Below are 23,893 nucleotides of genomic sequence, written 5' to 3'. Positions count from 1 at the left end.
CTCAATTACCTCTAACTTCCCAGATTTCGGATTTTTGTTCCTTACTTCAGAGTTTGTTCTCTGCCTTTCGATACTCTCCTGGTCTGAAACTTCTTTTTGTTCAGCTTCTTTGTCTTCGATGCAGACAACCGAATCCTCAGTTATCTTTCCCTTTAACAGATTCTCTTCACCTTCAGAATCTATTTCAATTATTTCCAAGTCTTTTCTTGTCAGATTTCCATTCACTGGCACAGTTTCCAGATGTCGACTTTCTTGTCGATCTTCAGAATCTGGAATTATTTCACCTTCTGTTTTGCCTTCTGCTTCAGAATCAGAATCATCTGTGGTATCACTTTCAACATCAGAACTCTCAGGAGTTGGTACTGGAATAGTATGACTAGGATGTATCCAACGTTTCAATCCTCTGCACTTTACAGCATTAGTAGTGATCAAAATTATCTGCCTAGGTTTCTGCCATCTAGGAGCTAGACAATTCCTTCTCCGATGTACTTTTGTTCTGACCCAGTCTCCAGGTCTCAGATCATGTGTCAAAACCTTTTCGTTTGATTGAGCTTCAGTTCCCACCTGATTAGACACAGAAGTTACCATATCAGATAACCTTTTACAGTAATCCAAAATAGCACTGTCATTTATGCTCAACAGTTTACCTACAGGTACAAAAGCTTGTCTCATAACTCTTCCCATTAAAATTTCATGAGGACTCAAACCTGTCTTTTTATCTGGTGTACTTCTTAATGACATCAAAACAAGTGGAAGAGCATCAGTCCACTTTATACCTGTTTCAAGACACATTTTTCCAATTCTGTTTTTGATTGTCCCATTTATTTGCTCAACTACTCCTGATGCCTCTGGTCTGTATGCACAGTGTATTTTCTGCTCAATGCTCAAAGCTTCGCAAATTAACTTCATCAGTTTGTTATCAAAATGGCTTCCTCCATCACTCTCAATAGTGACTGGAAAACAGTACCTTGGGATGATTTCTCTGAGCATTAGTTTTGCCACTGTAATTGAATCACAATGTCGTGTAGGGAAAGCCTCTACCCATCTTGAGAATAAACATACAATTACAAGCACATATTTCAGACAATTGTGTAAGGGCATTTCAATGAAATCCATTTGTAACCTGGTAAAGGGACCACCTTCTCGACCAATTATTCCTGTCCCCACCACTGATTTTCTGTTTGGATTCATTTGTTGGCATGACAAACACCTTTGACAAAAAGATTCTGCAATGGTTCTAAACTTGGTATTGAACCATGTTTCTCTGAAAAGTCTAACCATAGAATCTCTTCCTAGATGTGCTGGACCATGATATAATCTGGCCATGTCAGCAATCAAACAATTTGGTAAGACTACTCTGCCATCTTTGTAAATCCACACTCCATCTTCTTCACGTGGTCTACAATCTGATCTTAACCATAAGTCTTTTTCTTCATCTTCTGCTTCATTTTGTAAATCTCTAATCTCATGCCATGTTTCTACAACAGTTGTTAGCATTAATGAATTTGAATCAGTTTCTTTACTTCTATTCCGATTGTATGAATAATTTTTTCTTGCGCAGTATTTTGCTGTTTCATCTGCGAAGGCATTTCCTTTGGAAATATAATCAGTTCCTCTAGTGTGCGCTGCACATTTAACAATGGCGATTTCTTTTGGCAATTGTATTGCTTCAATTAATCTCCTAATGAAAACTGCATTTTTAATTGGTGATCCTGCTGATGTCATGTATCCTCTCTGTGACCAGAGTTGTCCATAATCATGCACAACTCCGTACCCATACTGACTATCAGTAATGATGGTAACTCTTATATCCTTTGATATTTCACATGCACGAATTAAAGCAATCAATTCAGCCACTTGTGCTGAACGAACTCCTTCAAGACATGATGCTTATTCAATATCTACGACTGTACAAACTGAATATGAAGCTTTTAAGACACCTCCTTCGGATCTTAAACATGACCCATCTACAAAGTAGACAAAATCCGATTCAGACAAAGGTCTGTCTTTGATGTCTTTTCTTGGTTTAGTGCAGAATTCCATGACATCTAAACATTCATGTTCTGTTTCAATGTCATCAACAATTTCAGAATCAGGCAGTAATGTAGAAGGATTCAGATTTAAACATCTTGAAATCGAAACATTATCTGCTCCTAGTATGATTTTCTCATACTTTGTCAATCTGCTACTTGTTAAATGTTGAGTCTTACCTCTTGTCAGTAATATTTCAACTGAATGAGGCACAAAAACTTTTACAGGAAATCCCATAATGATTCCTTCACTTTGTTCGAGACTGATACTTGTAGCTGCAACTGCTTTCAAACAACCTGGTAATGCTTTTGCAATTGGATCAAGAACTGCAGAGAAGTATGCAATAGGTTTCTTTAAATTTCCATGTCTTTGAATTAACACAGATAATGCACATCCTTCTCTCTCACTGCAATACAGTTCAAAATCTTTCTCATAATTTGGCATACCTAAAGCTGGAGCTTGACATAAGCTCTTTTTCAGGTTCTCAAAAGATTCCATCTCAGCATCATTGAGAATAATTGGATCTTTTACATCTGATTTTGTCAGTCTTTGTAGTGGTTTTGCAATTACTGAAAATCCACTTATCCATTGTCGACAGTAACCTACCATTCCCAAGAACATTCTGACCTGTCTTTGTGTTCTAGGTGGTAACATTGCTTGAATCATTTTTATTCTCTCTATTGTTACTTGTCTTTTTCCTTTTGCAACTCTGTGACCAAGATATTTTACTTCTTGTTTGCAAAACTGTAGTTTTGCTGGGGACACTTTATGTCCTTCTTCTGCAAGGCGATTTAACAGGATTATTGTGTCTGTTACACAGTTTTCTCTTGTCTTTGCAGCTATTAACAAATCATCAATATACTGCACTAACGTAGACCTACCTGGTAAATCTAGGTCTTCTAATGATCTTTTTAACAGTTCATTAAAAATTGAAGGACTTTCTGTATAGCCCTGAGGGATTCTTGACCATCCGAGGGTCTTACCTTGGAATCTGAAAGCAAATATTTCATAACTGTCTGGGTGTAATGGAACAGTAAAGAATGCATTGCAAAGGTCAATGACTGTATACCATTCAGCATCATGTGGAATCTGAAATAGAATTACTGCTGGATTTGGAACCACAGGACAACATGGAACGACAATTTGATTAACCTTTCTCAAATCTTGTACGATTCTAAATGTTCCGTTAGACTTTTTAACTCCCATAATTGGTGAATTACAAGAGCTACTCTCCATTTCTTTTAATACACCTTGCTTGATTAATTTTTCAATTATAGGTGTAATACCTTCAATCGTTTCTGTTTTCATTTTATACTGTGGAGTGTTTGGAAATTCTATTCCCTGTTTCAATGTAATTTTTACTGGATCTACGTTTTTCATCAGACCCATCTCATTACCAGTAAAATCCCATATTTCAGATTTCACTGTTTCTTTTAGTTCTTCAGGTAAATCTTTTTCTTCAAATGCAGGAAACAATTTTGTTTCTTCTGCTTCCATCATCATCATTGTCATTCTGTACAAACCATCTTCCTCCATTGTTTGTAACTCAACTCCATCAGGAGAACAATATATTCTACAATTCATTTTACATAGGATGTCTCTGCCCAATAGATTTACTGGACTACTATTACAAACCACAAATCTGTGTTTATCTCTGTAATTTCCAATTTCAACTGGTACTGGATCAGTTAAGTCTGTTTTAATTTGTTGATTACTTACTCCGACAACTTGGATGGTATCCCCAGAGAGAGGTAGGTTTTCAATTTCCACTGATCTAACAGTAGAACGGGTAGCACCAGTGTCCACTAGAAAAGTGATGTCTACATCATTAACTTTCCCGTTTACAAAAGGACCAGACTGGTCAACCTCAAGAGTGGCTCCAACAACACACTCTTCCTCCTCTCTCGGGCACCGTCAGCAATATTCATCAGAATCGCTGTCTTGACTTTCTGTTAATAAAAATTGTTGTGAAGCATTTTGCATTTGAACCCTTTGCTGCTTTTGCTGTTTTTGTGGTTTTATTACCTGTTCACTTCCCTGAAATCCCACGTTTGGATTATATTTTTGAACTCCCCCACAATTTGGAAAAGGTGGTTGTGGCAATTGGTCTTGACGATTATTCACCTGTTGTTGTTGCTGTTGTTGTAACTGTCGCTGAATATTAAATTCGTTTAACCCCTGTTGCATCTGTAGCTGTCGCTGCAGGTCAACACCATTCTGCATCTGTGGATTTAATAAGGGATTCTTTGAGTTTTTAGGAGGATGAGGACACTCGTCTCTCCAATGTCCAATTTCGCCACAATTAAAACAAGGTAATCTTTGTTTCAGCTCCTCTATCTTTGGGCTAAATTTCTTTTGGAAATTATTACCTTTAAACTTTCCTTGTATCTGGTTTGTATTTCCAGTTTGTACAAAATTAGTGTTCTTATTTCCCATGCTGGCAATCTGTTGCTCAGCCACCTTTACCTGAGCCCACATGGCTTTCTCCTTCAGCTTCTTCTGTTTTACTTCTATTTCATCGCTGCAATACTTTGCTTTTCTTAGAATATCATCTACAGATAGTGATTGCCATCCGACAATACTATTTCTGATCATCTCTCCAATTTCAGGTTTTAGTCCATAAACAAATCTATAGACAAAATGACTCATGTCTTTTTCATCTAATTTTTCATAACCACTGTATTGTTTAAAGATTAATAGTAGTCTTTCATAAAAGGAATGAACTGATTCTTTTGTTTCCTGTTCTGTTCTTTCTATTTTAACCCAATCGACTTCTTTGGGTGGAATTTTGTTTTTCATCCAAACAATTACCTTTTCATAAAAATCCATTACAAGTGGATTTGGAGCACCTGTTTCTTTAATTCTCTCAGGTTCTGTTTTTGGCCAACTAATTGATATTTTGCATTCTGTCCAAAGATCAGATGGAACGACAATGTCAAAAAATCCATCTAAATCAATCCACAGAACTTTTGACACTTTAATAAATCTATCGACTTGCCTGTACCACTCAACTGGTTTTTCCCTCAATTTTGGAAAGTCATTTGTAAATAATAGAATGTCCTGTCTTGACCAAGGGACATGAACATATCCTCCACCTGCAATTTCTCTCATTGGAAATTGTTTTGACAATTTATCCAGTCTTTCATCTTCCTTCTTTTTCGTCCATTTTACTCTCCATTTATTCAGTTCTCCTAGCTTTTTGATATAGACAATTAAATCTTTAATGTGAACTATTCTTCCCATTGAGTTTAAACTCTCAATGTCACTTTCTGAAAAGTCTAATCTGTAATGTTTCGCAAAATTCTTTTGTTTACTCACATCGATTTCAAGTTCTGCTGCTAGATCCTCTAGTTGATCATATTTGTTTTTTGTTTTCCACTGAATGCTTTTGCAAATGAACAGTAGTTCATCATCTCGATAGTAATTTAAACTATCTGAACCAATTGTTCCAATTATTAATTCTTCGATATTCGCTTTTAATTTGGCCACATCAAGTTTTGGTGTGGTTACCCTGACTTCAGGACTCCCTATATCTGATACAGCACCCATTGGTGTTTTTGGAGATAAATCCTCATTAAAGGTTAAATCAGGCATTCTCGATTTAGAAGAGTTTATTTCAGATAAGTCTGAATAAAATTTTTCAGCAGCCTTTTGAATTTCTGTATTTAAAGGAATAGTTAAACCAGTTTTGTTTGTTTCCTTTCGGTCAAATACAGGCTGAACAGGACCAATTGTTACTGGAACTGTCACAGCTTCCATGCCTTTTGTCATTCTTTTTATTAATTCTTCTTTAGATCTTAAATATTCATTATAATCAACATCTTCAACATTTCTTGCCTTTCTTGTATAATCTTTTGGAGGTTCTCTTGCTCTTGGAGTCATTGTAAAATGTCTACCTTCATTTCGAGTATTCTCGAATTCTGGTCTTTTAGGAGTTTCAATGATTTCACAATTATTTGGATAAAGTTTAGGAGCTTCACTAATTGGAGGTGCACTCGGTGAAGTTTCAGTAGAAACCACTGGAGTAGACCATGATCTAGGAGGTCTCAAAGGCTGATTAGGCTGATTCTTTCTAGCAGTTGTATATATTTCTTCCATAACTGCATCCTCAGATTCACTTTCCATAGATTTCCCTGTAGGAGTACCCATTACCATTTCATGAATTAAATACAATCCTTCACTCATGTTTCCCTGTCTCCACATTCGCAATCTATCTTCATGAGTTTCTCTTTTCCAAGATGGATTTTTAGAAGGTCTTTTAATTCCACTAGCTTCTCTTTGTAACTGATACATCTCGTCTTCCCACGCAACTAAAGCTTCAAATTGAGTCGGTCTCGGTTTTGGAACAAGAGCATTCATTTTCTCTCGTAAGTTTCTTAAGACTCTTACATTAAATGAACCATCATCAGGCCAAGTTAAAACACCGTCGTTTTTAGTATAGCGTTTCCAACTATCGAACCATAAGACAGTATGATATCCATATTCACCTTCCATATACGCTGCAGGTGTTTTATACTTATGAAGTAGTTTACCACCTCGCGTTTCGATTTTCTTGTCAGGTGAAAATAAATTCTTAAATTTCTGAAATAATGTTGACTTTTTCTCAACATGTTTAAAATGATAACTCATTTTTAAGAGTTAAAATTAATTCACAAAATCGTTTGTAAAATATTTCCGGGATGTTCCGAGAAACAACCAATCCGTGCGCGAAACACACCAACAAGCCAATGACAGTTGAGCTACGTCACTTTTCTGCTCAACCAATAATTTTGGGGTTTTTCCGAACGACCAATCAGCTCACAGGCTGTCAGAGACTCAAGAGCCAATCAGAATATAGCTTGTGACGTAGGTCATCCAATCCCAGCGCGGCTCTGTGACGTACACAGCAGCTGCGGTTTCTCGTTTCTCACTCCTGGCGCTTACCCCTCCTTCACAAAATCTTTTCACAGCGCCATTTTAAGAACACTTTTCGGTGTAAATTAATTCTTAACGATGACTATAAAGACAACATCTGTTCGTTTCACTATTTAGGATAGTTTACATGCATTCAAGTATCCACACTTCGGAATAGACGGCGCTATTCACACTAAGGATAATATTCAATTGTCAATAGAGTAACCTTACCCCACCCTTCTAACACGTATAATTATGAACTCGCTTTGCTCTGAACCCACCGCGAAGTGAAAGTTCTAAGAGTTCCACTTGAACATAAAATACAATTCAAACTCGCACTTTCACACTGAAATTTCCCTAATTTCAAACACACATGAAATCCGTACAGGACTCTCACCTGTTTATAGAGATCATGTACCGTTAGCAAAATAACGACGTTATCCGTACAGGGCTCTCACCTGTTTATAGATATGAAACATGTACCCGTACAGGACTCTAACCTGTTTATAGATAATCATGCACCGACGCTAATTTACCCTTCACTCAAGCTCGGATATAACTAATACTCTCATCACAGTGAGTTTTATGGAAGGCGCTTTGTCCCTATTCTCATGCTGCTCTAATTTCTTAGAAAACCCTCACTATACAAGATTCAGACCTAGCCCTAAAACTGTGCTGCTCGGCGACAACACTATGGTACACGGCGATACCTCTTGTGATACTCGGCGATATCACTACAAACAGAACAGATGGCTTGCGTGACTAATTTCTCGCCACACAATCTATACCGGTATAGCTTACAGATAGCACGAAAAACGAACTCAACATGTGTTAAAACATCGATCCTATTTCCATACCATAACAACGCTAGTAACCCTTAGCAACCAACATATTACCTTGGTTACCCCTTAGCAACCATCAATTTCTGCTACCAGAGAATTGATCCAGCGGCCTATAGAAAATATATCATAAACAACGCTACCCAACTTCATAACCTATAAACAAAATTCTATACTAAATATGGACCCATTTATAAACCTGACATATTTTGGGCCTACTGAATCAGGTGGTCAGTTTAAATCTATATACACATTATCTACAAACTATATACATTTTTATACATCTGAGAAAAGAATATTGTCATTAGAATAAAGCATAACCATTTAAATGACCACCATTGGCGACGTGATCTAGCTAATAGTAACCTACACTCCTGAATAACCAAGACCAGCTTGTTTGTCAAAAGTAAGATTTTATTTACTAAATTATGGTATATAAATAAATGGTTTTATAAATGAATTTTATTTGCAATAAAGCAAGCATGATTATAAAGAATTATGAGAAAATACAATTTAAGCAAATGAATCAAATTTAAAGTGAATATATAAAGTTTAGCATTTCTAAAACCTAATTCCCTAACTGAGCTAAATAGATAGAAAATAAAGTAAAGTTCTTTGAGGATTCTTACGTGCTCCACGCAAAGTCCAGCAGCACTTCACCCTCATCGGAAAGTCAGAAAGCAGTAGCCAGCCCATCCCTAAGGGCATGACTTTTTATAGCTTTCTACGCTAACTAAACTAGCAAAGGAAAGTTTTCAGAAATCTTCGACGTCCCATTGGCTGAGAGTGACAAGTGACATGTCACCCACTTTTCAAAAAGTTCCATTACATCAAGTTTCATAAAGACCATTGTCTCTTCCACGTGAAGCCAGAAGCTTCCTCATATTGCAACAAATGTATTAAGTCATTCTCGCAGCGTCCATTGACTTTCATTAGACTTCCGCGGATGCCAAGTTAAGGCTGACAAAATGTTCACTTTCGACCTTGGCCATGTCCGACAGAATGATGGCAGCTCATCAGTTTTTGCTTTGTGAATGCAGCTTTAATAAACGCTTTAATTCAGAATGGGCGTCTCGTGACTTTTGCAGAATTACAAGTCAGCTCTTTCTCTGCGACTCAAGTGACTAGGCCCAAAAGCAGGCAACTTATGATTTCTAATATAAAACAAACACAAGAAAAGTATTAATGTAAGAAATAATGTAGATTCTGTATCCACCCCTTGGTTCACTAATTAATTAACCAACCCTTATTAGTCCAATGTTACCTAGCCATTGCAAACAAATAAAGCAGCGTTTATATCTACCAGTCTCCGTTATTCCATGAGACTCAATTGCACCTAGAATAGTAGAAATGACATCACACAGACAAGGAAAAGCAAAATAAGCACATGCTTCTTTTAAGTTTGCAGCAGTTAGTAATGACAAAAACGAAAACAATATTTTATTTTATTATTTTGCACGAACAAAAAGATGCAACATTTATGCACGTTTATGAGCACACATGTTAGTCCCCCCATGTGTAAAGTTTAATCTAAGTTGTATTAGTACGACATATCACAAATCATTAATATTATTATTCATGTTATGGAAATGTGACTTCACGAGATTAAACAAAATTTTGTTTTCTATCTCGCTCCATCATCACCAAACTGAGAAACAGGTCTCCAGCGCTTAGGAGCATGCGCGTCTTACATATATACCAGAGCAGATCTAGATTAACAGTAAGATCTCAGTTCATATGGCGTCGTCTTAGCACCCCCCACAAATCAGGGTGCTGCGTGCTGCTCACTGTTTGGGAGTGGGATGTTAGTTTAGTCCTTGCAGGCCCAGGATTTTGGCAATGCCGGTGGGCGCCGTTTCGGAGCGCGTCTAGTCGGCTAACTTGCATTGGCAATGCACCTTGAAATGGTTAGTTTTTCAGGAACTGTAACAATAAAGGACAGTATGCTCTAATGAATAATGGAAAATTGGGAACAGTGCTAAGAAATATACAGGACAGGTTTGAATACTGGCAGTTCAGTGTGGGAATGTTTCTGAAAAGTTCAACCTACAGATCTGTGAAGTAAGAGAATCAGAAAAAGAAAGTCTACTGAAGCAATATGATGGGGGGCTCAGAAGGTCATCCTGGTACAAGTATCATGAAAAGAAGATGAAGAATAGATTTTTAATAGCTTTGTATACTGAAGCATTATAATAGGGGGAAAGAGGTGCAAACTATTGATCATTCAGCCGCATGACACATTTTAATTGGTGAAAATATACTAGATCTGTTCAAAGGTTATGATGACAAACCAATAGATATTCTAGGACATTTTTAAACTAATCTAGAACCGAAGAAAAAAGGATTTAGTGTTTGTTTTTGGATAGATTTCTTGTCTGCTGGGTTGCAGCCAGAACTGGTTGTGGGAAGAGAGGCTTTAATGATGGAATTGGACCCCACTCATTCTGATCAAGTAATAGGATATGAAATCGTGTTGAGTGAGCACTTGCCATAACAGCACACAATTAGCCCAGATGCATTGTGGTAAATGCAGTGCACGACAACACTCACTTCAGTTGAAAGTCTTTAGTATTTATCATTGTTGTTGCAGCCAGTAATGTGAATGTCTAGGCACGTATTTCAGGATGTTTGCCCTTCTTCAGTAGAGAGTAACAAGTGTACTGTGGGGGTGCTGCAATGCAGCTCACAGTCTTCTCTGGTTCCTGTGGAACTCCCAGAATGCAACTGCACCTTGGAGCTTGTCAGCTCAACAACTAAAAAAAACTATCACAAAAGAAGGGGGGGAAGGCACACTCCTTGGCATGCCAACAAGGAAGAAGGGGGGAGGCACACTGTTTGGCATGCCAACACACAATTCGTGCAGATGGTAAAAGCGATGCATGATGACACTCACTTCAGTTGAAAGTCTTGAGTATTCACCACTGTTGGTGCAGCCAGAGCTGTGTATCTCTGGGCATGTCTCAGGATTTTTCTTATTCTTCAGAAGAGAGTAACAACAACATTTGGAGGTGCAGACAGTGTTCTCCTTCCGCTCTTTTGTTCTAGGATGTGAGGATGTTATTATGGTGGCTTTAGGAAACGCATGAAGTGGGTCGATCCGCAGCCTCTGCCTAGCACTGGTGAGATGCTGACGAAGTGTGAGATAATCTTTTCAACCCTTGATCGTCAGCAGCAGACAAGTTCATTGCAGCGCACGAGGAACACAAATCCTTGACATTGCTCTATCCAATGGTGGGCGCTTTTTGTTCCAAATGAATGTGCTTCGGTTTAGCATTGGCATCACAGGTTTCCAGCATGTGCTGCTCAAGTTAGTCAAAGATGTACCTACATTTTTAGGTCTCGCCTGTGCAGCACGCATGCGCTGATTAGGAAATAGACCTTTAGCAATGGATTTTGTTTTTCAGTCAAAAACGTGCACGCATTGCATTGCTTTGAATGCAATGCGTGCTTGTTTGGCGGGAGCGAGCTTTAACATATGGTTCCTGCTTGCTCCCGCAAGGGAAACAGCCACAGGCCCCCTCTTCTCTCCCCTCCCCCTGCTACCTCCTCCACTCCCATCTCGTTTTATTTTTTAAACTTTCAGCGTGAGGCGCGCGCTGGTTATTTTTTGGCTCCATTTCACAGGGAAGCAACTAAATGAAAGAAGGAAAGAGATGTTGTGAACCGTTTCTTCAAGTCACGGTTTTCAGTACGTGAGGAGCGAGGTGCACGCTGGTTTCAATTCTTTAGGCCTTAGCTGGCAACACACATATAGCATTTAGTGCAACTTGGCCCTTGAAGGTGACAAGATGCCGTGTTGCTTAGGGACAGGGCCTTTCTCCCCTACACTGCTGAAACCTAAGGAGGTTGTCCCCGTTCCAAGTCAGTTTTCATCTGCCACTTTTTTCATCGTCGATTTAAATCTGAAAACTTGATTACATATCTCAGCAGAATAAAATAACGAATGTGAACGCTGAACTCCCCAGACCCTGGTTCGTGTGCACGCATCTTTATCGCTGTAAATGTTCACAGGCCGGAACCTCTTTGAGCGAGAGATTCAAACACACGAATGTCTAATCTTAAGGCAGATGGTAACCCTGACGGCGCTCCCACTCTGGCAGTACCAGCAGTCCTGCCAAAGTGACAACACTGCTTGAATCGGGCAGAAAACCACCAACCTAACAGGATAATTGCAAATAGGACCTATCGCTATCTGATCAGACAATTGCCACCTGTGGCGCTTCCTATTTGAGAAGTTGCTGAGACTGACCCTTTTACAAAGTGCTGTTTCTCCAGTGGCTATACACTCTATTTAAAGCCTTGACATCTCCAAGGTATTATAAACTGTACTGTCTGGAAGTAGCGAAAGACCGCCAGTGACACAATCAATGGTTATAACCTGACCTGGCTCAAGTGTTGCTAGTGATCCAACGTGGTTATCTGCTGCCTTCAACTTAGTTCCTCAGCAGACCGTTTGCAGTGATTCACTTCACTGTGGGACTTTGATATAAATATTACTCATAAGCCCCTTACCTTTTTTTTTTTTTTTACCAAGGATGGGAAGGTATCTTTCTTTCAGCATCATAAATGAAAACCCCAAGACCTAAAAGTATCACTGTCTCCCAGGGTTTGATATGTTCCTCTTCCCATAATGATCTTGATGTGGTCATCTAACCAAAACAGAAATGTCTCTTCTTTCCAACAGCAAATCCATCCACTAGGTCAACAAGCATTGGCATAGCCAATAGGTCTCGCCTTTGGGACCTTACAAGTATTTAATTATGCAGCACAATATCCTTGGTGCAACATCAACTGTTGCATGGTTAAACACTTATGTCCCAAAGGTGAGACCTATTGGCTATGCCAATGCTTGTTTTTATTTCAAGACGATACTGTGGCATTTAGTTCAACTCCGTTTGGACCACGATCAAGCACCGCCTCTATTAGTAATATGTAGGTTGACTACCACTAAAGAAAAATGTGTATTTGGAACGGAGTGTGTGGGTTATCTGCGGCATTACATAAGCAAGAATGATAGAGCGAAAACAAAAGCTGGCTACAATTGTGGATACTCACAAGGACCAGTATAAAGTCACATTCTTTTTGGAGTCGGTGGAATATTATTCACGAATATTCCAATGTTTTCTGAAAATACCAAACGGATGAGGCCTCATGATAAAAAAAAAATTGTTTGGTGCAGCGAATGTAAAAAATAATGTGTACATCTCTTGAAAAGCCCTGCAGATGCTCCTGCTAGAACACCTTTCGAGACAAAATTCGAATCCCGCATTTGTAAAAAATGTCAGTCCTGTGAGGCTGGGGTTGTTCTCATTCGTCAAAGAGATGGCAAGTTGTAGATAATGGCTTTTGTGTCACATCCAGTGATGAAGCAGAAAGAAAACATTTGCCAATCGCAAAAGCACATTACCATGCTGGAGGGGACTGAATTATGTTCTGCGGCACGTCCAGGTAACCCCATTTCTAATACACACAGATCATCACTTACCTTTACTTACCATTGGTTGGCTCCCACGTCTCTCTTGTTTCCTTTCTTCCTGTTGGTCAGTGCCTCACCCTGCCTCCAGCTTGGCTTCACGTCTTCGTCCTCGAGGTGAAGCTTGGGCCATGAACTGTTTCCGGTGGCAAGTGTCCTTCCACTGGCTGCACACTTGTAACATACTTTATATATATGTTTTTACTTTCCAGCGTCCGCATTCTGTTCGTTGCTTACCCGTCCCTAACACCACTTCAGTTCCGTCGCTGCTTACCCCTTCCCCATTCGCTACTGGTCCATCTTCCCACCACCTCGCTCCCGTCACTGCATGCCCCTTCCCCACCCTGTCGCTAATCATAGCTTGTTTTACATAGCGCTAAGTCGACTAGAAGGACTTTGAGCACCTTACATGAGTTCTAGTTACATTACACAAGGACACAGTAATTTTATAGGCACAAGGAGATTAAGTGACTTGCCAAGAATCACAGGATGTTGAGGAGGTGGTGAGAATCGATCCTGGCTCCCCAACCAATCAGCAGCTCTGGTTGTAATACCAGAGCTTCTCCAAGCTTGCTACACTTTGACATACTGCTGACGGTAACATGCATCTTTCTGTTCAAGAATACAAACTGTATATTAAGTTTAGGGAAAATAACAATTTTAACTTGTTTGAACCTACACAGGTTTAAGTTGAAAATAAGCGCTATAATGCAGTCTGGCACATCATATTGCTTTTTTTTTTTTAACTTTACCCTAAGTAGCACAGCAGCTTGCACTGCTGTGCAACCTTTTAAAAAAAAAAAAAAACATTGACAAAGCCAATAGATCTCTCATAGATGAAACCTACTGGCTTTGCCAACGCTTGTTTAGATTGCATGAGGGTACGGTTAACGCAAAATGTTTTAAGGCCAATTCTCAAGTATGGAAGTTTAGATCGAAGACCAGCGGCTGAGGTTTTAATGGGTATGAGGCATTTAGATGTGACCTATGCATAGAGAGCTTTGTATTATCTGCTAATGATTTTTTAAAGACATTTTAATTAATTTTATTGGCTTTTAATAAAACACATATTTAATTTTTTGCTGTTTGAAAGACAATGCTCTAAATAAAAATGTTTAGACTTAATGTCATCAGATTAGGCATGTGTAGACGCCTTCATACTTTCTCAAGAATAACATTTTAGTGGAACAGGGACCACACTTGGCTTTGCGTATGGGGCTAATAAAGAATAAGGGGGAATAAATGTTGAGGGCCTATCACATGATGCCAAGTAAAAATAACGAGTGATCCCCATTACGAGAAGTGAGCGTTAAGAATGCGGTTATCGACTAGGTTCTGGATGGAGAAAGGGAATGTTGAAAAATGTGTGTCTAGCACAAATTGGGGTATTAAATGTTCACTTCCTACATTCCCTCTCGCAACGTCAGATCGAGTGGTACTCTCAAGGGCCAAGGCTCCCAAAATGTATAAAGCATGAATGGGTGCTCGCTCATTTAGCGATCTTGCAGCAAAAATATGGAACACCCCGCCCCTAAGGCTGCGATCCGAAGCCGAGGAACATACCTTTCGCAAACAATTAAAAACCTGGTTATCTGCGTCTGAATCCCAGCTGTAATGTCTTTACTCTCTGTCCGTATCCCTCTGGTCTCGCTCCTTCTCGCTATGAGGCTACGATCCTAGCATGGGGACACACTGTTGGTTTAGACAGGTGCTTTATAAATGGCATTTCATTTCAAGGATTGTTTTACAGTCTGAGTGCATCAGAAAGAGGTTGTGTAAAATACTTGTAAAGGGTTTTGTGATTGATTGCTTCTGGAAAGTAACCAAGGTGGCTCTGGTGCCAGACTGCGTGAGTGTAGAAGGTACAAATCGCAGGTGTAGTTCTGTGGAGAAAAACATTCAGTTGGAGAGGAGGTGCGGGTCCAGGCAGCCCCCTGGTTGGATGAAAGATTATCTTGAAGGCTGAGTGTAGTCTTCTTTCTCCATGCCTTGACCTGCTTGAGTCTGCTTCTTCTGTGGGTTGTCTCATCCTGGGTTTATTTTATGGGTACACCACCGTTTGGGTTTTGTGACTTCATGTTTGTACATTCTGCTGCAAAATTAAGTTACGTTTGACATGCTTTTTTATTTCTAGGATTTGTGATCATCTGGAACAGAATGTTGTAGTTGAGGTTCTCAATCAATCAATCAGTACTTTTAGAGCACAACTTATCACCCCGGAGGGTATCCAGGCGCTGTGCTGCTCGTCTCAGTCGAAGAGCCAGGCCTAGAGCTCCTTCTTGAAGTGGTTCAAGGAGGGGACGGTGAGGAGGGGGATGGCGTCCAGGCTGCGGCGGCGAGGTGAGAGAAGGAGAGCTCTCCTGAGGTTCAAACTTTGTTTTTTCCATCCCTGGTAGTTACCAGCAGTTCCCTTCCTCTCGTAAGATTACTTGAAGGTGTTGTCAGTAAATATATCCTCAACAATCCTGTATCTGTTGAAAGCTTGATTTAGAAAGTTAATCTGTGACACAATATATTATTAAAAGGATGTATTTTTTAAGAAGGTTCATTAGTTTTGTAATAGTTTTGAAAGACAAGAGGTATAAAACACAGATGGGACGTCAAAACAGAGATACGCCAGCCGATGATTTCTCGCTTCAGGGAATGTGGAAGCATTGTGCTTTAAAATGGTACCACGTTTATAGGTCGAGCTAAGATGGCAGCCTCACTTCTTGGGTAACATTGTGTATGAATACGGATGGTATTGTAGCCCGAGTAGGCTAAAGAAGTCAATGAAGGCCAGACATCCTGTGTCCTTTGTGGAGATATGCTCTTGGTAAGTCGAGTACTAAAGGGGCACATTACTTGAGACTTAATTACAGTAGCAAATAAAACCAACATTGTTAATTTTACCGGTAACCATTTGAATGGCGACCAAACACCTCACATTCATCACTTCTCCTCAGCGTCTTATTGTAATTCCAAACAAGAGTTCCAGGTAAGGATGTAAACAGCTGTATTTATAACAAGTACCTGATAAAATTCAAAATACCAATTACATACATTACAAACATAAACCATTTGATTGTACATCGCATTTTTGCATCAAAATACAAAAAGGCAATGTTACTTTTAGCCGTGCAAACAAACAGAATTCAAATAAACAAAGGCAAACATTTTCATTGCACTTACAAATATACGCTTCACTGTAGGTTCGAGCAGCGCCATGGACTGGAAGGTGGGTCCCCCGGAGAGCTGCAGTCGGGCATGTCTCTGGGGTCCCCTTGCTCTGAGCAGGCTGGTGTGCACTGGGCTTGTGTGTGCTAATGACTCTGTAGCAAATGGCTTTATCAGGTGCTGGTGTCACCAAACTGAGAAACAGGTCTCCAGCGCTTAGCAGCACGCGCGTCTTACATATATACCAGAGCAGATCTAGTTTAACAGTAAGATCTCAGTTCATATGGCGTCGTCTTAGCACATTACTGCTTGAGGTCCTTGTCGCTCGACGGAGGCACGGGGGAGTAACCTAAAAACTAGTAAGACCTCTGGCTCCAAAAGTGCTTTATTCGTTAGCTCACTGCACCTCTCAGCAAAGAGCTGCTGTACCTCAAAGAAAAACTCTTTCATTGAATTTGTAAAAAGGCCTGTTCAAAAAATGCATTTTAGTACATCCCTAATGTAAAAGCATGGATTATGAAAAGCAGAAAGTACCAGTTGGGTAAGCTACTGAGCAACGCTCCTAAAAATACAGTTCTTTACATTACACTTGTGACCCGCGTATGCCAGCCACTTGTGAGTCGCGTGGGATCACTCTAAAGCAGGCAGGTTGAAGTCAGTCAAATAGCAGGTATCCTTTTATGGTCTATGGGTATACTGGCAATTGCTAGCCAGATAACCTGATTGGCGGTTCTTCCGTGAGGGGCTCACTCTCTTCTCCACACTTTTTTTCCACAAAAATTGTCTGGTGGGTGATGGTATCACGACAAATTGTATTTGTACCGTGTGTGTACCGTGTTAGTTTCTGACACTTGTATGGGTGTGAATAGCCAGAAGATACTCGGCTGGTGGTAATAAACATTTTATATCACCATAATCCTTGAAATATTAAAATAAAAACAAGAGTGTCCAGTGGGACAGGCCTGTTACTGTTTATTATGGTTTGAGTGGGGGGCGGCCTGCACCCTTTTCTTTCCCCCTGAGGCTCCAGTTAATTGGACATCCTTTTATGGTCTACCTATATAAGATATTGTCCTTCAGCAAATTTAAAGACACTACTTTTTGAGGGCTACACAAGTCATTTGGGGAGCTCTTCCTCAACTCTACACTGAGCTCCCTTCGGGGAGTGTTCGCAGGTTTCACGGTCATTTAAAGGAGGCTACGAGCAGAGCCCGGATGCAAGAGTGCCCCTAAATCCTAAAACCAATTCAACTTGTAGTAAGTTACCCATTCATTTAGATACTACTATATGTGACATAAAAAACCAATTTGGGCCAATGAGCCCACATAACAATCACAAACCTTGCAACCAGGACGACTACACATCCAGCAAGCTAGCGACTCGCTACACATTTATCGTCACAACGAATATCAACGGAAATAGAATTTAAGCAAAGTGCAAGTACATCATTGGCATCTGAAGCTTCCTTAGACAATGTTTAACATCCGGAGCACCCTGTGCTACAAGTAATCCCTACAAAGTTAAAATGGAGTCCAGTTCCCATTCGATCCATGGCCCGTCTAGAAAAAGCCACTGTCTTTTTCCTGCTGTGAAATGTATGTCATGTAAAACAAACAAAAAACGAAACTGGAAGGAAATATTACTTAAAGTAAAAGATACAACATGAAACCATCTATTAAACATACTTGCATCATTACTATTTGCACAGACTTCGTATAAGGGCGGCGGAACAAGGTGTTCCAACGTTTCCTCATTACTTATAATGGGCGAGAGAAATGCTCTTCCTAGCACGCCATGGAATTCATTTGTCAAATACAGTTTTATGAACACACAATATAAGAGCATATATATCCACCACATACAATGGCCATATGGGAATCATGGCAGCTTCCAAAGTAAGATTAGAATTGATTATTTCTGGGGGTAGCCTGAACGGTGCAGTACGGCGTCCATCTTTAACGTGTCCAATGCCCGCTCTGATCCATAGAAGAAATGATGCAACCCTTGTGCTCTATTCAGCAGAGGACTCCACCTAGATATGACATTTAAACCATGGACATCTACCTGAGACAGACATGTCTTTTGCTCTGGTATGCAAGCACGAGACAAGCAATCATGGATTCTTGACTTACGCCAAGTGCTCTGCTGACTGCACCCTTGCTGCGTGGAGAGGCTACAACTATCAGCTTGACTCTGCCCACACTCTCACCTCCTGCTCACTTCTAGTGTTCTTGCTACTTGGTTCTACACAAGGATATAAATCTCTGACACAGCACTCATGTGGGTGTCAGCAGAATGCTTTGGACGAGGGGACCTTGTTAGCCGGATGAAAAATTTAGGGGGCCAAATATCGACATAGTAATGTTGAAAATGGAGGTGCTCATTCATGACAGTATTGAAGCTTACTTACAAGAGAAAAATGTTCTCCTGTCAGCAAAAGTAAAAAGAAGTCAATCTCCAGGCAACATATCTGTCTCCAGGTCCGAGAATAGAATGCATGGCCTCACGACTAAACACAGAGTGTTTCCACTTCCATCCTAAACTGACTCTGCTCAGAAGTTCGCTTTATAGACCATAAGGGCAATCATTATAACAGTCACCATCCACAGACTCTCTAATGCGTCCTGGCACCCACCTACGTTTTAAGCCCAAATTTCTGCCCTGGCTCCTAACCACATCACACCCCCAGACCTGCTCTCTAACAAGAATAGTTTTATTCATGGACTCTCTAAGAGCAGAGGCTACACCAATGTCCCTCTGATAACCATCTGGCTTTTAGCAACAGGCTTACCTCCTAGCTAAAAGATGGGGTCACATCCACAGACGGCTGACCTTACCCTTGGTCCTGGAAATCTCGTAAGCCCACGTCTGCTCTCCAAGACAAGCGTTACATCCGGGTACTTCTGAATGGGTTGACTCCAGGTCATCCCTCATGCCTGGATCTGCTCTCTACATGTAGAGCCAACATACATGGACTCGATAACGCACCCGAGCTCATAGTAATGGAACCTCTAGGAGCCCAGGTTACCTTCATGAAGCCTTGATGACCCACTGGCTCACAGTCCTAATCTTGAATATCATACAGCCCAATCGAAGAGTGGAGGCTCCCTCCACGGACTCTGCGCATTGCTCTTGTTCCCAGACATACTCCAAGGATGCCTAAAAGCGCTAGCCACAACCACAGCAAATTAAAGGAGCAAGGCATAGCAGTCCAGGCCGCGACTACCCTTCCTGCATCACTGCGGATGGGTTTGCCTGCGTCATAAGGTGCGCTAGTGAGAAGATCCCATTGTACCGCAGCATTCTAATAAGAACTAGGTAGAAAGCGTAAGCTTGACTTAGCCCATTATCCCATGCCTGTTAAACAGAAGAACTGACTTTCCTCCTGCTTTCACTTTTCAACTTAAATATCCACTTTAAAAAATGCTCTGTGGGCACTTAGAAAATGTGTGTAGTGCTCTTGAAGGATTGTGCATCTCACATCTGAGACAACACAGCAAACATTTAAATTAAAAAAGGAAACAAAGTTAGAAACATTTGTCTTGAATGAAAGATAGATGCCAGTTTGTGGCAACTACAGTTATCAATGTAGTGTGTTGGTGTTTGCAGGAGTGCATCACTTCAGGAAATGAGGTGACGCTGTCTCCAAAATACAAAGGCCACTTATCCAGCATTGGTCTCTGGATTCCAGATCACAAGTCATTTCAAGTCTTGGATTCTCAGAGTTAGCCAAAACTTGTGCAATCAATTTCTTTTGGAATCAATCATTTTAGGGCTTTTCTGATCTTGCTCCAGTGGTCTTTGCGCTGAGTTGCTGTGGTTCACTGTACCATAAGTAGGCGATACCTTGTGGCTTGAACGACGTACCATGAGGCAAAAGAAATTTGTTCCACGAAACCTCGAGTGCGGTTCTACAGTCACGCAAGGACTACTGTGTTAGGAACAGAAACACTGCTTCAAGGCCACTGGATAGCCCATCTGGGTCTCCTCCTGGACACTGTGCCCTGGACGCTTCCAGCCTTTCGTACAGATCAGATCTTGGTTCAGAATAAGAACTCAAGATTGGGTCACTGCAGAGAGCACATTTCCCTCTCTTCCTCCTCAACAGTCCCACCAGAGGCACCCAATTCTGCAGCTTCGCCAAGGCCGTCTTCCTCCACCTGGTCACCAGCAGCAGACAGCTTCTCCCGTAAGGCCATCAACAGGTCTCGGCTCTCACTCGCTGGCAGGTTACTTAGGTAGTACTGTGGGGCAAATTCAACAAGCCTGCGGAGGAAGAGCAAAAGAGAGCTCTGTCATAGCAAAGTCTGCACGTAAACATAACATACAGTTAAGGACATAGGAGATAGTTATTTATATGTTCACTGCTCTTGCCGACTTCTTTCTGTGTGAAGCCCAACAAGAGATGGTTATTGAAATTAAATAACGTTACAGCAAACTACTGAAATAATGGGAACAAGCATGGACACAGTCAATATTTCTGGTGTTGGCTAGCTAGGAAGCTGGCGCTGTATATACTATACCAAAAGGAGGTATAGTGTGCAGAGTTCAGTGAGTCCCCAAAGGTAGGCAGAGGTTAAAGTGGACAATACCTTACTCTCAATTTAGTGGTAGCTGGGCTGAGAAGTCAGGCTTGTCAGAGAGTAGTGTGACCGCATTTGGTGTACACACTCATACAAGGCAGGAACACACACTCAATGACTGACTCCAGACCAATGGGCTGTAGAAGAATATTACTTTTGTTACTTTTATTTCTAGGAACCAAGTTGAACTCAGTTACAAGTAAGTACTTTTTTGCAATGATTTCAACTTACTAGCAATGAGTTTATATGCATTAAACAATACTTTGCACGTGCAAGAAATGCTTTTCAATACAGGAAGAGATACTTTGCTCTCAGGATCACACTTAGTGCAGTCAGTGGGAGATCAATGCAATCCTATTGGAAAAATACAGATAAATAAGTGGTTCTCAACTTCAGTCTCAGGGTTTTGGGTCAACACTGGACCAGGGTCTGACCAACGTAGGTACTGTATCACCAGCGGCACTGTGGCGGCCGGGTGCAGAGGTCACTGGGCCCACTGTTATCCTATAGAAGCTGTGGGCACCTCAAAGAGGCGCTGGTTACAGGTAAGTACCTGCGGTTCAGGGACACAGGCCCAGGGAGTTAAGATAAGCACTGAAGGGGCCACCAAAGAAAACTGAGACTGCACACCAGCGGCGGCCAGGTGCAGAGTGCAACGAATGTCAGGGCCCCGTTGAAATCAATGGAGATCCTCGGTTGGGGAAAACGGCTGCAGCCTCAGTTCCGGAGGTTGGCTGAAGGAATCCCACAACTGTAGGACACAGTCGGTTGGGCACACCAAGGCTGGGGGGCTGCAGGTGCAGGGGTGTCTTTTGATGTTTGTTTTTCTCACCAGATCCGGTCGGGGGGGACCCTTCAGGTTGAGGCTGCAGGCGTAGAGGGTGAGGTCAGGAGAGATCATCAAACGCAGGATCTCAGGTCAGGATCACCAGGGAGATTTCGCTGGGTCAGTGGGCCATCTTGACTTGGGCGTTGGGTACAGAGTGGCGAAAGTGTCACAGATCCACTGGATCCGGAGGTTTGGAGTTGGTTTCTTTGCTGGACAAATCCGGTGTCCCCGGGACACCTGCGTCTTTGATGAAGACAACACAGGTCCTTCAAAACAACAGTAGAGGGAGTGTAGAGGTAATGATAGAATCACCCTCCTGACTAGTATACATAAACAAAGAGATTCTTTCAATGTGTAGTGGTGAATTTTTAATTTTTAACTTTTGGTGAATGTCTAATACGTGAATTTACGAACGAGGCTCTCTCTTGGAGTGACAAGATGAGGGCACTATGTGCTATTAAAATACCCCTCACACTCTAAGAATCCCTTAGTGTCATGCTTCATCATTGGGGTCTTCCCGTCCCTCTACGGGGCGGGGCGTGCTACGACCTACGCGGGAGCACTAATTTGTTGTGACAAAGGCTATGTGTTAGTGCAGGGTATGTGTGATCTGGGGAGTGTAGGGACCTAACTCAGTGAGTGCAAGATAAAAAGTAAAAGTTCCCTGGCAAGTAGAAAAAATATTTTATTAACTTCTCTGGCTGGGAACATTAAAAAGGGGTTTGTGAGGTAGGACCAGGTAGTGAGCTAATGGCCCTACCTCACAAACCCCTTTTTAATGTTCCCAGCCAGAGAAGTTAATAAAATATTTTTTCTACTTGCCAGGGAACTTTTACTTTTTATCTTGCACTCACTGAGTTAGGTCCCTACACTCCACAGATCACACATACCCTGCACTAACACATAGCCTTTGTCACAACAAATTAGTGCTCCCGCGTAGGTCGTAGCACGGCCCGCCCCATAGAGGGACGGGAAGACCCCAATGATGAAGCATGACACTAAGGGAGTCTTAGTGTGTGAGGGGTATTTTAATAGCCATAGTGCCCGACAACACAGGTCCTCCAAGGTCCTTGAGGTTGCTGACTGCAGGCCAGGCCGATTTCTTGCAGCAGGGTCACTGGAGGAGGAGACAGGCCGGTAGGGGGGGTGGTGCAAAGTCAGTTGTCGTCTTCTTCTCCATTGCTGCACATCACTTCAGTCCTTCTCCTTAGGGTGTTGAATCTGAAGAACAAGGTTCATGGGTGCCCTTAAATACTAAATTTAAGGGCGTTACCTAGATCGGGAGCAGTAGCCAATGGCTACGGTCCCCTAGGATGATTAAACCCAGTGGGTGCCCCCTCCATTTGAAAAAAAAGGCACATCCCTGTTCCTATTGGGCCTAATTCTCCAATTCAAGATGGAGAATTTTTAAGAGAAGGGTTCAACTCAGCTACTGGCGACCCCATGGGTGTGCCAGGCGGAGATGGACACTCCTACTCTGCTTACCAATTTTCCTGACTGTACAGACACCAAATGTGGGGAGAGAAAAGGGGGGATGGGCATCTCCACTAGTTGGAGCTGCCCAAATCAGCACATCACAAGGCGAGAGCCTTTGAGGCTCACTGCCCTGAATGCTGTTCCTGCTAGGGGGAGGTGTGAAGTACCTCCACCCAGAGCAGGCTTTGTTTCTGACTTACGAGAGCATAAAGGCTCTCACCCCAGGAAGTCAGACACCTGTCTGGTGGTGGCTGGCTGGCAGGGACCAGTGACCCAATACACTAGGAGCTGGTCGTTTTTCAGGGGGCATCTCTAAGATGCCCTCTGAGTGCATTTTATGATAAATCCAACACTGGCATCAGTGTGAGTTTATTAAGGTGAGAAGTTTGATACCAAACACCTCAGTCTTCAGTAAACCCATCCTGGAGCGGTGGACTCCGTGTTTACAAACTCCCAGCCCATGTATTCAAAATGGCTTCACTGCACTTACAATATCTGTGAATGGTACAGACACTGTAGGGGCAGATTTGCCTTCACGTGTGGTATAGTGCATCCTGCCTTAGGGCTGCTACGCCTGTCAGAAGGGAGACTTACCTATGCCACAGGCAGTGC

The 23,893-nt window shown here is 41.5% G+C and overlaps 1 protein-coding gene across 1 annotated transcript in view; it reads right to left on the bottom strand.

The window, feature by feature from the left end:
• The window catches only part of LOC144821566 (ATP-dependent RNA helicase homolog DQX1-like), a 306,705-nt gene that overhangs the window by 4,401 nt on the left and 278,411 nt on the right, over positions 1 to 23,893 (bottom strand). The window contains exons 12-13 of the mRNA XM_078678753.1: positions 17,450 to 20,659; positions 16,540 to 17,077 (exon numbers count right to left, since the gene is read on the bottom strand). Coding sequence (XP_078534879.1) covers positions 20,461 to 20,659 — 199 coding nt within the window. The 3' untranslated portion in view covers positions 16,540 to 17,077; positions 17,450 to 20,460. The remainder of the gene's footprint in view (positions 1 to 16,539; positions 17,078 to 17,449; positions 20,660 to 23,893) is intronic.

Source organism: Lissotriton helveticus, chromosome 2_2 (assembly GCF_964261635.1).
Source record: "Lissotriton helveticus chromosome 2_2, aLisHel1.1, whole genome shotgun sequence".
NCBI lineage: Eukaryota > Metazoa > Chordata > Amphibia > Caudata > Salamandridae > Lissotriton > Lissotriton helveticus.
The sequence above is the reverse complement of the archived record's forward strand: the minus strand, read 5'-3'. Positions and strand labels throughout refer to the sequence as shown.